General features: G+C 47.9%; 1 protein-coding gene across 1 annotated transcript in view; it reads right to left on the bottom strand.

Annotated features, from left to right (window-relative positions):
* The window catches only part of LOC135543134 (E3 ubiquitin-protein ligase HECW2-like), a 49,842-nt gene that overhangs the window by 15,086 nt on the left and 20,209 nt on the right, over positions 1-14,547 (bottom strand). The window contains 17 exon segments of the mRNA XM_064970210.1: positions 280-376; positions 494-602; positions 1,314-1,469; positions 1,735-1,920; positions 3,467-3,591; positions 4,097-4,200; positions 4,508-4,658; positions 5,556-5,657; positions 6,767-7,091; positions 7,266-7,309; positions 7,312-7,530; positions 7,897-8,007; positions 8,010-8,279; positions 10,923-11,138; positions 13,265-13,362; positions 13,551-13,693; positions 14,133-14,302. Of these exon segments, the coding sequence (XP_064826282.1) occupies positions 280-376; positions 494-602; positions 1,314-1,469; positions 1,735-1,920; positions 3,467-3,591; positions 4,097-4,200; positions 4,508-4,658; positions 5,556-5,657; positions 6,767-7,091; positions 7,266-7,309; positions 7,312-7,530; positions 7,897-8,007; positions 8,010-8,279; positions 10,923-11,138; positions 13,265-13,362; positions 13,551-13,693; positions 14,133-14,302 (2,626 nt within the window).

Here is a 14,547-nt window from a genome sequence, read left to right as displayed (position 1 = left end):
GGGAGGGAGGGAGGGAGGGGAAGGAAGGGAGGGAGGGAGGGAGGGAGGGAGGGAGGGAGGAGGGAGGGAGGGAGGGAGGGAGGGAGGGAGGGGGAGGGAGGGAGGGGGGAGGGAGGGAGGGAGGGAGGGAGGGAGGGAGGGAGGGAGGGAGGGAGGGAGGGAGGGAGGGAGGGAGGGAGGGAGGGAGGGAGGGAGGGAGGGAGGGAGGGAGGGAGGGAGGAGGGAGGGGGGTAGGAGGGAGGAAGGAAGGAAGAAATGGTGGAGGAAGAGGCTGCTGACCTGAGCCAGTGGTTCCTGATAAACTCTGTCTGTCTCTCCTGCAGGATCTCAAAGATATTGGGTTGTCGTAGAAACGCCACAATCTTGTCGTTGTAAGCTGAAGAGAAGGAGTCGAGGACAGAATGAGCTATGTGTGTGTTTTGTGTGTGTGTGTGTGTGTGTGTGTGTGTGTGTGTGTGTGTGTGTGTGTGTGTGTGTGTGTGTGTCCACTCACCCACTGGCACTACGTCTTGGTACTGGGTGCGGCTGACCGGGGTGAAGGTGCTGGATGGGCGGGGCATTACAGGGGGTCCTCCTCCAGAATGACGAGGGTGGTCACCCACCTGGAGCACAGAGAGGTGGTTGAGTTGACTGACGAGTGTGTGTGTGTGGCTCACCATGTCTTGTGTGTGTGTGTCTAACCATGATGTGTGTGTGTGTGTGTGTGTGTGTGTGTATGTGTGTCTCACAATGATTTGTGTGTGTTTGTGTGTGTGTGTCTCACTATGATGTGTGTGTGTGTCACCATGATGTGTGTGTGTGTCTCACCATGATGTGTGTGTGTCTCACCATGATGTGTGTGTGTGTGTGTGTCACCATGATGTGTGTGTGTGTGTCTCACCATGATGTGTGTGTGTGTGTGTGTGTGTGTCTCACCATGATGTGTGTGTGTCTCACCATGATGTGTGTGTGTGTGTCACCATGATGTGTGTGTGTGTGTCACCATGATGTGTGTGTGTGTGTGTGTCTCACCATGATGTGTGTGTGTGTCTCACCATGATGTGTGTGTGTGTGTGTCTCACCATGATGTGTGTGTGTGTGTGTCTCACCATGATGTGTGTGTGTCTCACCATGATGTGTGTGTGTCTCACCATGATGTGTGTGTGTCTCACCATGATGTGTGTGTGTGTGTGTCTCACCATGATGTGTGTGTGTGTGTGTGTCTCACCATGATGTGTGTGTGTGTCTCACCATGATGTGTGTGTGTGTGTGTGTGTGTCTCACCATGATGTGTGTGTGTGTGTGTCTCACCATGATGTGTGTGTGTGTCTCACCATGTGTTGTGGGCTGACCTCGCCAGCGCTGTGGCTGCGTTGTCTGGTCAAGTGCTGGCGGTGGGCCAGGAGGCTGCTGGGACGTGTGCTGCTCTGAAGAGGGAGCCGAGGGTCGATGAACGTAGTGGCCCGGCAGTTGTGGTCCACAAAGAAAGGCTGTAGAGACAGACAGAATGAGAAGTGGAGAGGTTAGGGTCATTGGTAAACAGAGAGAGAGACACAGAGAGAGAGAGACACACACAGAAAGAGAGAGAGAGAGAGAGAGAGAGAGAGAGAGAGAGAGAGAGATGTGTGTATATGTGTGTATATGTGTGTATATGTGTGTATATGTGTGTATATGTGTGTATATGTGTGTATGTGTATGTGTATGTGTATGTGTGTGTCTGTCTGTCTGTCTGTCTGTCTGTCTGTCTGTCTGTACCTTGCCAGTGTGGTCGTGCTTCAGCTCCCAGCCACGGGGCAGCTCCAGCTGTTTGTTGGAGAACATGTTGAGGAAAACCACCAGGTCTCTGTTGTGCTGGTAGCGCTCATAGTGATGCGTGTCCCGACGCACCTTACTGATCATGTGTTTCAGGCAGGTGTTACCTGTAAACATGCGGTAGGCACTCTGGGGAGAGAATAAGAGAAGAGGAGAGTGGGAGAGGAGAGGGAGAAGAAGGTGCGAGAGCAGAGGAGAGAAGGGGAGAGGATTGTAGAGGGGAGGAGGGTGGGAGAAGAGAGAAGAGGGAGAAGAAGGTGGGAGAGGAGAGGAGAGAAGGGGAGAGGATTGTAGAGAAGAGGAGAGTGGGAGAGGAGAGGGAGAAGAAGGTGGGAGAGGGAGAGGAGAGAAGGGGGAGAGGATTGTAGAGAAGAGGAGAGTGGGAGAGGAGAGGGAGAAGAAGGTGGGAGAGGAGAGGAGAGAAGGGGAGAGGATTGTAGAGAAGAGGAGAGTGGGAGAGGAGAGGGAGAGGAAGGTGCGAGAGGAGAGGAGAGAAGGGGAGAGGATTGTAGAGAAGAGGAGAGTGGGAGAGGAGAGGGAGAAGAAGGTGCGAGAGCAGAGGAGAGAAGGGGAGAGGATTGTAGAGAAGAGGAGAGTGGGAGAGGAGAGGGAGAGGAAGGTGCGAGAGCAGAGGAGAGAAGGGGAGAGGATTGTAGAGGGGAGGAGGGTGGGAGAAGAGAGAAGAGGGAGAAGAAGGTGGGAGAGGAGAGGAGAGGAGAGAAGGGGAGAGGATTGTAGAGAAGAGGAGGGTGGGAGAAGAGAGAAGAGGGAGAAGAAGGTGGGAGAGGAGAGGATTGTAGAGAAGTGGAGAGTGGGAGAGTAGAGGGAGAGGAAGTTGGGAGAGGAGAGGAGAGGAGAGGAGAGAGAAGGGAGAGGATTGTAGAGAAGAGGAGGGTGGGAGAAGAGAGAAGAGGGAGAAGAAGGTGGGAGAGGAGAGGAGAGAAGAGAAGGGGAGAGGATTGTAGAGGGGAGGAGGGTGGGAGAAGAGAGAAGAGGGAGAAGAAGGTGGGAGAGGAGAGGAGAGGAGAGAAGGGGAGAGGATTGTAGAGAAGAGGAGAGTGGGAGAGGAGAGGGAGAGGAAGGTGCGAGAGGAGAGGAGAGGATTGTAGAGAAGAGGAGAGTGGGAGAGGAGAGGGAGAGGAAGGTGCGAGAGCAGAGGAGAGAAGGGGAGAGGATTGTAGAGAAGAGGAGAGTGGGAGAGGAGAGGGAGAGGAAGGTTCGAGAGCAGAGGAGAGAAAGGGAGAGGATTGTAGAGGGGAGGAGGGTGGGAGAAGAGAGAAGAGGGGAGGGGGAGAGGGAGGGGGAGGAGGGTGGGAGTGGCAAGAAGAGGGGAGGAGAGGGGAAGAGGGTAGGAGAGGAGGGTGGGAGAGGAGTGGAGAAGGGAGGAGTGGAGTGGAGAGGGGGAGGAGTGGAGAGGGACGTGGAGGAGAAGGGAGGGAGGACGGTGGGAGAGTTGAGAAGAGTAGAGGAGAGGAAGAGGAAGAGGAGAGAAGGGTAGTATTGTAAAGTGATGAATGACTGATGTGACAATGTGAGGTAAATATAGTTACAGTACTGTAATAGTAGAAATATAGGTCATAGAAATGAACTGATCGAGCAGTAAGGGGTTCTAGGGTGTGTGTGTGTGTGTGTGTGTGTGTGTGTGTGTGTGTGTGTGTGTGTGTGTGAAACATACAGGGTTGGAATGCAGCAAGGTGAAGAAGTCAGGGCTGGTCAGGAACTTAGCGCTGGGAGACTGGAGGAGCAGACTGAGACGAGACCGAGAGCTATCTGGAGTCACCACACCATCACGACGAGACTCTGACAACACACACACACACACACACACAGAGAGACACACACACACACACACACACACACACACACACACACACACACACACACACACACACACACACACACACACACACACACACACACAGAGAGACACACACACACGCACACACAGACAGACACACAGACACACACACACACACACACACACACACAGACACACACAGACACACACACACACATGGACACACACACATGTTGCACACACACACACACACACACACACAGACACACACAGACACACACAGACACACACACACACACAGACACACAGACACACACACACACAGAGACACACACAGACACACACAACAAGTTAACAACCAAACAATTTCATTTGAAAAGCTTTAACAAGAGCCGGGTTCAGTTTTAGTAGAAACCATCCTAAACAAGCAGAATACTGGCTAGTGAAAGGCCTATTGTCAAGCTTTAGTTGACTACAGCGACCAGAATGCACTGCAAGCCTGGCTACCTGGGATAGTGTGGTGGTCAGTGTCGTCGGTGGGCACCTCTGGCGGAGCTGTCAGCTCCTCTGCTGTTCTCTCATTGGTCATCGTCCTGCGTATACTCTGATACCTGAAGACAAAAGCAATGGCACTAAACTGTAACACAAACTCTATAGAAGAGAGTGGTGAGTGGTGTGTGTGTGTGAGTGTCTGTGTGTGTGTGTGTCTGTGTCTGTGTCTGTGTCTGTGTGTGTGTGTGTGTGTCTGTGTGTGCCTGTGTCTGTGTGTGTGTGTGTGTGTGTGTGTGTGTGTGTGTGTGTGTGTGTGTGTGTGTGTGTGTGTGTGTTCTGCATGTGTGTGTGTGTTCTGCATGTGTGTGTGTGTGTGTGTGAGTGAGTGTGTGTGTGTCTAGATACAGTGTGTGTGCTGGTTGTAACCTGCGGTTGAGCTGTTCCATCTGCTGTATGCTGTTGGACCTCTGGAGGAGCTGCAGTGCTGGAGGCGCGGTGGGTCTCTGCCAGGTGGTGGTGCGGTTCACATGGTCCACATAGAACACACGACTGTGACTGTCTATACGGGCCTCCCAGTCTGAAACACACACACACACACACACGCACACACACACACATAGAACACACGACTGTGACTGTCTATACGGGCCTCCCAGTCTGAAACACACACACACACACACACACACACACACACACACACACACACACACACACACACACACACACGCACACACACGCACACACACAGAACACACACACACACATAGAACACACGACTGTGACTGTCTAACAGGCCTCCCAGTCAGCAAGGCAAATATATCATATGCACTGAGTGGACAAAACATTAGGAACACCTGCTCTTTCCTTGACATAGACTGACCAGGTGAATCCAGGTTGAAGTTATGATCCCTTATTGATGTCACTTGTTAAATCCACTTCAATCAGTGTCGATGAAGAGGAGGAGACGGGTTAAAGAAGGATGTTTAAGCCTTGAGACAATTGGAACATGGATTGTGTGTGTGTCATTCAGAGGGTGAATGGGAAGACAAAATATTTAAGTGACTATAAACAGGGTCTGGTAGTAGGTGCCAGGCACATTGGTTTGAATGTGTTAAGAACGCTGCTGGGTTTTTCACGCTCAACAGTTTCCCACGTGTATCAAAAAAAAGGACACAACTTGATACAACTGTGGGAAGCATTGGAGTCAACATGGGCCAGCATCTCTGTGGAATTCTTTCCACACCTTGTAGAGTCCAGACCCCTGAGGCTGTTCTGAGGGGAAACTCAAATATCATGAAGGTGTTCCTAATGTTTTGTACACTCAGTGTATATGACACACATTGAAAAAGTCAACCACTAATTCTAATATTATTACTAATTGTATAAATTCTACCATCTCAGATTATGAGTCGGTCAGCTGACATGATCAGGATTTCATCTTTCTCTTCCTCCCTGAGAAACACACACTACTCACTGGGAGGAAGTGGCTCATCTACTCTCTGGTAGCGACCCACGTCGTGACGGACAGAGGGCAGGGAGCGGACGGACTGGTGACCGTTGACTTGACCTGTGGCCCCTGGACAAGATGAGGAGAGAGGAACACATTTAAACACACTGTGGCCCCTGGACAAGATGAGAAGAGAGGAACACATTTAAACACACTGTGGCCCCTGGACAAGATGAGAAGAGAGGAACACATTTAAACACACTGTGGCCCCTGGACAAGATGAGGAGAGAGGAACACATTTAAACACACTGTGGCCCCTGGACAAGATGAGGAGAGAGGAACACATTTAAACACACTGTGGCCCCTGGACAAGATGAGGAGAGAGGAACACATTTAAACACACTGTGGCCCCTGAACAGAATAGAGATTAAACACACGAGTGCACACGCACACTCAAACACACATTAAAACCTCACTGTGCAAACCAGAGTGAAAGACCGACATAATCTGACAACAATCAAAGTTAATAAACATCAAGTGAATAATACTGGGGTTTTTTCACATTTTTTAATCATTTTGTTCTTTTGTTCATTTTCCAAAGATCTTTTTAGAGGATTTAAGGAGCTTTTCATGTTTCTTTCCTCGTCCTGAACCGGGTCAATCCCTCAGTGGTACTGTACTGTATGACCATGGAGCAGAAACATCACTCTGGACACAATATCACAGAAGATATTGTATATGCACATCAACCTCTATAAGTGTCCACCTCAACATTCCAAATATGCCTCTGAAGACCTAACACAAACCGGTGGCGGGTCAACTATGTTAGCTAGCGCCGTCATTGACTTTAAAACAGCTGTTTTTGAGCTCGGGTCATGGGAGCCAAAGACAGACCTAACCGGGTCGGGTCAACTCACTGTCACAGCTTGCTGTGAAATAGACACAAATTACTTCTTTAAAATTTGTGACAGGCACATGGAAAAGTCACACGCTTTTCACAACGCATTTTGTGTGTCTGACACACAATGTGTGTACATTTTGTGTACCCCCCCCCACCCCACCCAACCTCCCTGCTATCGTTTTTGGCTTAAGTAATTGACTGTTTTTATCTGGGATTGAAATGCACTGTATATAAAATCGTGTACTGCACACACATTTGTGTACTTTTACTTTGTGCCTGTCATGAATTTCCAATAAGCATTTTGTGTGATACTGGGTTGCTGTGTCCTGTCTCTCACCTCCTGCCTCGCTGCCCTCCTCAGAGACACTCTGTGAAGAGTCGATTGGCCCGCTCGCCTCAGAAGACCGCGCCCCCTCCTCTTGAGACACGCCTCCAGACGCCTGCATGGACCTCCTCTGCCAGATCTCCCCACCCTCTTCTTCCTCATTGGCTGCTGCGCTGGCGGTCCTTGCTCCTGTGACATCAGAGCCAGAGGCCCCGCCCCCCTGGTCGGCAACGCTACTGGTCGTCGGGGGGGCTTCAATGGCACTTGCTCCTTCACTGGGTGACTCCGCCCCTTCCTCCTCAGCCTTGGGCGCCATTTCCTCTTCCTTCCGTCCCTTCTGAAAATAGAGCAAAGTATTCTTTATTGTTAAACTTTGGCATTTATCCTTCATCACTAAGATATGAACACATTTAGATGAACGTAAAGTTGAAATGTACAGTAAAATACATGTGGTAGAGCGTTCTGTTAGGAGGTGGGCCTGGCCAGACCCTGGTCTGACAGCACCACTCACCTGAGTAGTGGATGTCTTCAGAACAACAGGCAGTGAGTTCCTGAGGGCTCCTGGGCTGCTGTGGCCCCTGAGATCGTTGGCTGCTGGCTGGCCTCAGGCCTGGCTGCCACAGCGTCCTCTGACACCCCCTGCACTGCAGTATTCGTCTCAGGTATTGGAGATAGAGGAGCCCCAGCTCCAGCCCCAGGACCAACCACAGATACAGGTCTGACCTCAGCTCCAACCCCAGGTCTGGCTATAGTTAGAGATCCAACCACAGCCATGGATCCAGCTCCAGTCCTCGCTTCAACTGCAACTCCAACCCCAGCCATGGATCCATCCTGAGATCCAGGCCCATCTCCAGCTCCATCCCCAGATCCAGCCCCATCCCCATCTCCAGCCCCATCTCCAGCCCCATCTCCAGCTCCATCCCCAGATCCAGCCCCATCTCCAGCTCCATCCCCAGATCCAGCCCCATCTCCAGCTCCATCCCCAGATCCAGTCCCATCTCCAGCTCCATCCCCAGATCCAGCCCCATCCCCAGATCCAGCCCCATCTCCAGCTCCATCCCCAGATCCAGGCCCATCTCCAGCTCCATCCCCAGATCCAGGCCCATCTCCAGCTCCATCCCCAGATCCAGCCCCATCCCCAGCTCCATCCCCTGTCCCAGCTTTTGTCCCCTGTGCTCCCTCAATCTCTCCCCTGTTTGCCTCTGTCCCCTCTTTCTCTTGTTTCCCCAGGCCCTGTTCTGAAGAGGCAGCTCCTTCCCAACCCCAGCCTGAACACCATTGGCCAGTGGCAGCAAGGGCTTCCTGTCATGTGGTGGATGGTCCCTGGACGGCCCCGCCTCCTCGTCTTCATCAGAGTCTATATGCAGCATGGCACTGAGTCGTGTGTTCGTCGGGAAACTGGACCTCAGCTTGGGTGATGTCGCGCCCAGGGGCCGCTCTCCCGGGCCCTTAGGAGCTTCGATGGCATCCAAGTAGTCGTTGAGGGACACCTGTCGATGGGAGTGGCCGCCTGGGATTGCCAATCCTAGTTAGATTAGATTAGATATACTTGTTGTTCACAGAAATGTACTTTGCGTACAGAAAGCATGTTACATTAAAAAACACCAACAATTACGTTACATAAACATACTAACAGTATGACAGTTACATGAAACATACTAACAGTTACATGAAACATACTAACAGTATGACAGTTACATGAAACGTACTAACAGTATGACAGTTACATGAAACATACTAACGGTATGACAGTTACATGAAACATACTAACAGTAACATGAAACATACTAACAGTATGACAGTAACATGAAACATACTAACAGTATGACAGTTACATGAAACATACTAACAGTAACATGAAACATACTAACAGTATGACAGTTACATAAACATACTAACGGTATGACAGTTACATGAAACATACTAACAGTAACATGAAACATACTAACAGTATGACAGTTACATGAAACATACTAACAGTTACATGAAACATACTAACAGTATGACAGTAACATGAAACATACTAACAGTTACATGAAACATACTAACAGTATGACAGTTACATGAAACATACTAACAGTATGACAGTTACATGAAACATACTAACAGTTACATGAAACATACTAACAGTATGACAGTTACATGAAACATACTAACAGTATGACAGTTACATGAAACATACTAACAGTATGACAGTTACATGAAACATACTAACAGTATGACAGTTACATGAAACATACTAACAGTTACATGAAACATACTAACAGTATGACAGTTACATGAAACATACTAACAGTATGACAGTTACATGAAACATACTAACAGTATGACAGTTACATGAAACATACTAACAGTTACATGAAACATACTAACAGTATGACAGTTACATGAAACATACTAACAGTTACATGAAACATACTAACAGTTACATGAAACATACTAACAGTTACATGAAACATACTAACAGTTACATGAAACATACTAACAGTTACATGAAACATACTAACAGTATGACAGTTACATGAAACATACTAACAGTATGACAGTAACATGAAACATACTAACAGTATGACAGTTACATGAAACATACTAACAGTATGACAGTAACATGAAACATACTAACAGTATGACAGTAACATGAAACATACTAACGGTATGACAGTTACATGAAACATACTAACAGTTACATGAAACATACTAACAGTATGACAGTTACATGAAACATACTAACAGTATGACAGTTACATGAAACATACTAACAGTAACATGAAACATACTAACAGTATGACAGTTACATGAAACATACTAACAGTAACATGAAACATACTAACAGTATGACAGTTACATGAAACATACTAACAGTATGACAGTTACATGAAACATACTAACAGTATGACAGTTACATGAAACATACTAACAGTATGACAGTTATATGAAACATACTAACAGTAACATGAAACATACTAACAGTATGACAGTTACATGAAACATACTAACAGTAACATGAAACATACTAACAGTATGACAGTTACATGAAACATACTAACAGTATGACAGTTATATGAAACATACTAACAGTAACATGAAACATACTAACAGTATGACAGTTACATGAAACATACTAACAGTATGACAGTTACATGAAACATACTAACGGTATGACAGTTACATGAAACATACTAACAGTTACATGAAACATACTAACAGTATGACAGTAACATGAAACATACTAACAGTATGACAGTTACATGAAACATACTAACAGTTACATGAAACATACTAACAGTATGACAGTTACATGAAACATACTAACAGTATGACAGTTACATGAAACATACTAACAGTTACATGAAACATACTAACAGTATGACAGTTACATGAAACATACTAACAGTTACATGAAACATACTAACAGTTACATGAAACATACTAACAGTTACATGAAACATACTAACAGTATGACAGTAACATGAAACATACTAACAGTATGACAGTTACATGAAACATACTAACAGTATGACAGTTACATGAAACATACTAACAGTAACATGAAACATACTAACAGTATGACAGTTACATGAAACATACTAACAGTAACATGAAACAGACTAACAGTATGACAGTTACATGAAACATACTAACAGTTACATGAAACATACTAACAGTTACATGAAACATACTAACAGTTACATGAAACATACTAACAGTATGACAGTTACATGAAACATACTAACAGTATGACAGTAACATGAAACATACTAACAGTATGACAGTTACATGAAACATACTAACAGTTACATGAAACATACTAACAGTATGACAGTTACATGAAACATACTAACAGTTACATGAAACATACTAACAGTATGACAGTTACATGAAACATACTAACAGTTACATGAAACATACTAACAGTTACATGAAACATACTAACAGTTACATGAAACATACTAACAGTATGACAGTAACATGAAACATACTAACAGTATGACAGTTACATGAAACATACTAACAGTTACATGAAACATACTAACAGTTACATGAAACATACTAACAGTTACATGAAACATACTAACAGTATGACAGCAACATGAAACATACTAACAGTATGACAGTTACATCAGACATACAGACAATCATAAAGACAACACAGCTTTAGGACTTTTACCCAAGACGCCTAGCTCGCCTACCGCCCCCCGGGCGTCACTCCAAACATCGTCACCATCCCTGTGGACCTCTCCGTTGAGCAGGGAGGAGTAGGAACCTGTGGGAGAGGGGCCCCGGGCCCTGGAGGAAGGGTGGGGGTCTTCATCGTCAGAGGGGCTCCCAGGGTCCCCGTTCACTGACAAACCCAAGATGGAACCCATGGCATCAGGAGAGCCCTCTGTCAGGGAGGGAGGCAGGGAAGGGAAGGGAGGAGAGGGAGGGAATGGTAGGGAAGGGAGGGGAGGGGAGGGGAGGGGAGGGAAGGGAAGGGAAGGGAAGGGAAGGGAAGGGAAGGGAAGGGAAGGGAAGGAAGGGAAGGGAAGGGAAGGGAAGGGGAAGGAAGGAAGGAAGGAAGGAAGGGGAGGGTAAGGGAACGGAACGAAAGGGAAGGGAAGGGAAGGAAGGGAAGGGAAGGGAAGGGAAGGGAAGGGAAGGGAAGGGAAGGGAAGGGAAGGGAATGGACAACAGGGTTACCTTTAAAACTCACACACAGCATTTAGTTGATGGGTGTGTGACATTCAAAAGTCATGAATATAATATGTAATTTAGCAGACGTTTTAATCCAAATATATATAATCAGTCTGACGTAAGCGGATCAACACAAAGCCTCTCTCTCTCTCAGATGTTATTACTTTAGTATGTCCTTCTGTCATGCCCTCTCCCATGTCCTGCTGCCATGCCCTCTCCCATGTCCTTCTGTCATGCCCTCTCCTGTGTCCTTCTGTCATGCCCTCTCCCATGTCCCATGTCCTTCTGCTATGCCCTCTCCCATGTCCTTCTGCCATGTCCTTCTGTCATGCCCTCTCCCATGTCCTTACTGCCATGCCCTCTCTCATGTCCTTCTGCCATGCCCTCTCCCATGTCCTTACTGCCATGCCCTCTCTCATGTCCTTCTGTCATGCCCTCTCTCATGTCCTTCTGTCATGCCCTCTCCCATGTCCTTCTGCCATGCCCTCTCCCATGTCCTTCTGGCATGTCCTTCTGTCATGCCCTCTCCCATGTCCTTCTGCCATGTCCTTCTGCCATGCCCTCTCCCATGTCCTTACTGCCATGCCCTCTCCCATGTCCTTCTGTCAGGCCCTCTCCCATGTCCTTCTGTCATGCCCTCTCCCATGTCCTTCTGTCATGCCCTCTCCCATGTCCTTACTGCCATGCACTCTCCCATGTCCTTCTGCCATGCCCTCTCCCATGTCCTTCTGTCATGCCCTCTCCCATGTCCTTCTGCCATGTCCTTCTGTCATGCCCTCGCCCATGTCCTTACTGCCATGCCCTCTCCCATGTCCTTCTGTCATGCCCTCTCCCATGTCCTTCTGTCATGCCCTCTCCCATGTCCTTCTGTCATGCCCTCTCCCATGTCCTTCTGTCATGCCCTCTCCCATGTCCTTCTGTCATGCCCTCTCCCATGTCCTTCTGTCATGCCCTCTCCCATGTCCTTCTGTCATGCACTCTCCCATGTCCTTCTGTCACGCCCTCTCCCATGTCCTTCTGCCATGCCCTCTCCCATGTCCTTACCGTCATGTCCAGAGGTCATGTCCTTACCGTCATGTCCAGAGGTCATGTCCTTACCGTCATGTCCAGAGGTCATGTTCTTACTGTCATGTCCAGAGGTCATGTTCTTACTGTCATGTCCAGAGGTCATGTCCAGAGGTCATGTCCAGAGGTCATGTCCAGAGGTCATGTCCTTACCGTCATGTCCAGAGGTCATGTCCTTACCATCATGTCCAGAGATCATGTCCTTACCATCATGTCCAGAGGTCATGTTCTTACTGTCATGTCCAGAGGTCATGTCCAGAGGTCATGTCCAGAGGTCATGTTCTTACTGTCATGTCCAGAGGTCATGTCCAGAGGTCATGTCCAGAGGTCATGTCCTTACCGTCATGTCCTTACCGTCATGTCCAGAGGTCATGTCCTTACCGTCATGTCCTTACCATCATGTCCAGAGGTCATGTCCTTACTGTCATGTCCAGAGGTCATGTCCTTACTGTCATGTCCAGAGGTCATGTCCTTACTGTCATGTCCAGAGGTCATGTCCTTACTGTCATGTCAGAGGTCATGTCCTTACCGTCATGTCCAGAGGTCATGTCCTTACCGTCATGTCCAGAGGTCATGTCCTTACCGTCATGTCCAGAGGTCATGTCCTTACCGTCATGTCCAGAGGTCATGTCCTTACCGTCATGTCCAGAGGTCATGTCCTTACCGTCATGTCAGAGGTCATGTCCTTACCATCACGTCCAGAGGTCATGTCCTTACCGTCATGTCCAGAGGTCATGTCCTTACCGTCATGTCCAGAGGTAATGTCCTTACCATCATGTCCAGAGGTCATGTCCACTCTGAACTGCAGCTGGCCGCTCACATGGTCCGTGGGCAGACGACGACACAGGGTATAGCTTAGCGGCTGGTCCCTGTGGATATAAAAACATTACAAACCATTCAGACTCAGCTGTAGGTCAACATGACCAATACATGGTTATTTAAACGTTACAATGATTACTATTGATTAAATAATGTCTAGTTACTGAGGACAGTGCTGAAGCCGGTAAGAAATGTATCTCTGAGTGTGTGTGTGTGGTGTGGTTTCCAGTTGACTCACTCTGCATTAGGTCTCTCTAGCAGCCTCTGCACTGGGATGGTCAGTTGACCCAGGAAGCGCTTGATGATTGGTCGGCTTTTAGAAAACTTATCCTTCACCTCGATCTCCAAGACATCCGTCATCAGAGCCACAAACGTGTACTTCTGACAGAGAGAGAGAGAGTGGAAAGCATTATTTTACAGTGTGTGTGTGTGTGTGTGTGTGTGTGTGCGTGTGAAAATGTGTGTTTGCGCTCGTTTGTGCCTGGATGTGTGTGTGTGTGTATGTGTGTGCCTGCACTCTAGCGTTTGTGCCTGGATATATGTGTGTGTGTGTGTGTGTGTGTGTGTGTGTGTGTGTGTGTGTGTGTGTGTGTGTGTGTGTGTGTGTTTGCGCTCTCGCGTTTGTGCCTGGATGTGTGTGTGTGTGTGTGTGTGTGTTTGCGCTCTAGCGTTTGTGCCTGGATGTGTGTGTGTGTGTGTGTGTGTGTGTGTGTGTGTGTGTGTGTGTGTGTGTGTGTGTGTGTGTGTGTGTGTGTGTGTGTGTGTGTGTGTGTTTGCGCTCTAGCGTTTGTGCCTGGATGTGTGTGTGTGTGTATATCACCTCTCCGGGCCAGACAGGGTTGGTGGTGTTAGATATGATGGCGGATCGGCGCTCCTGTCCGTGGTGTGTGAAGGTGGGGAAGCCACTCCTCTTCCCAGGGTGGATGGACATCTTCAGGTAGGGGTCGGGGTTAAAGAACATCCCCTTCTTCAGGCCCAACGCACGGATATCTATAGAGAAGGACACATACCACGTATCCTGGAAATATACTGGAAATATACTGGAAATATACTGGAAATATATCAAGCTCATGAGTATCTACACAGATACACATATTTGAGCTGTGGAGTTATACTATACACACACACACAATAATGAAATAATACATTTATTTTAAACACATTAGGATCTCTACAGAGACTCAGAGAAATCTCTCTACATAATGTATACCAGGGTCGGTAGGTGTGACTGTATA

This window comes from Oncorhynchus masou, chromosome 7, assembly GCF_036934945.1.
Source record: "Oncorhynchus masou masou isolate Uvic2021 chromosome 7, UVic_Omas_1.1, whole genome shotgun sequence".
In the NCBI taxonomy this organism is placed as follows: Eukaryota; Metazoa; Chordata; class Actinopteri; order Salmoniformes; family Salmonidae; genus Oncorhynchus; species Oncorhynchus masou.
The sequence above is the reverse complement of the archived record's forward strand: the minus strand, read 5'-3'. Positions and strand labels throughout refer to the sequence as shown.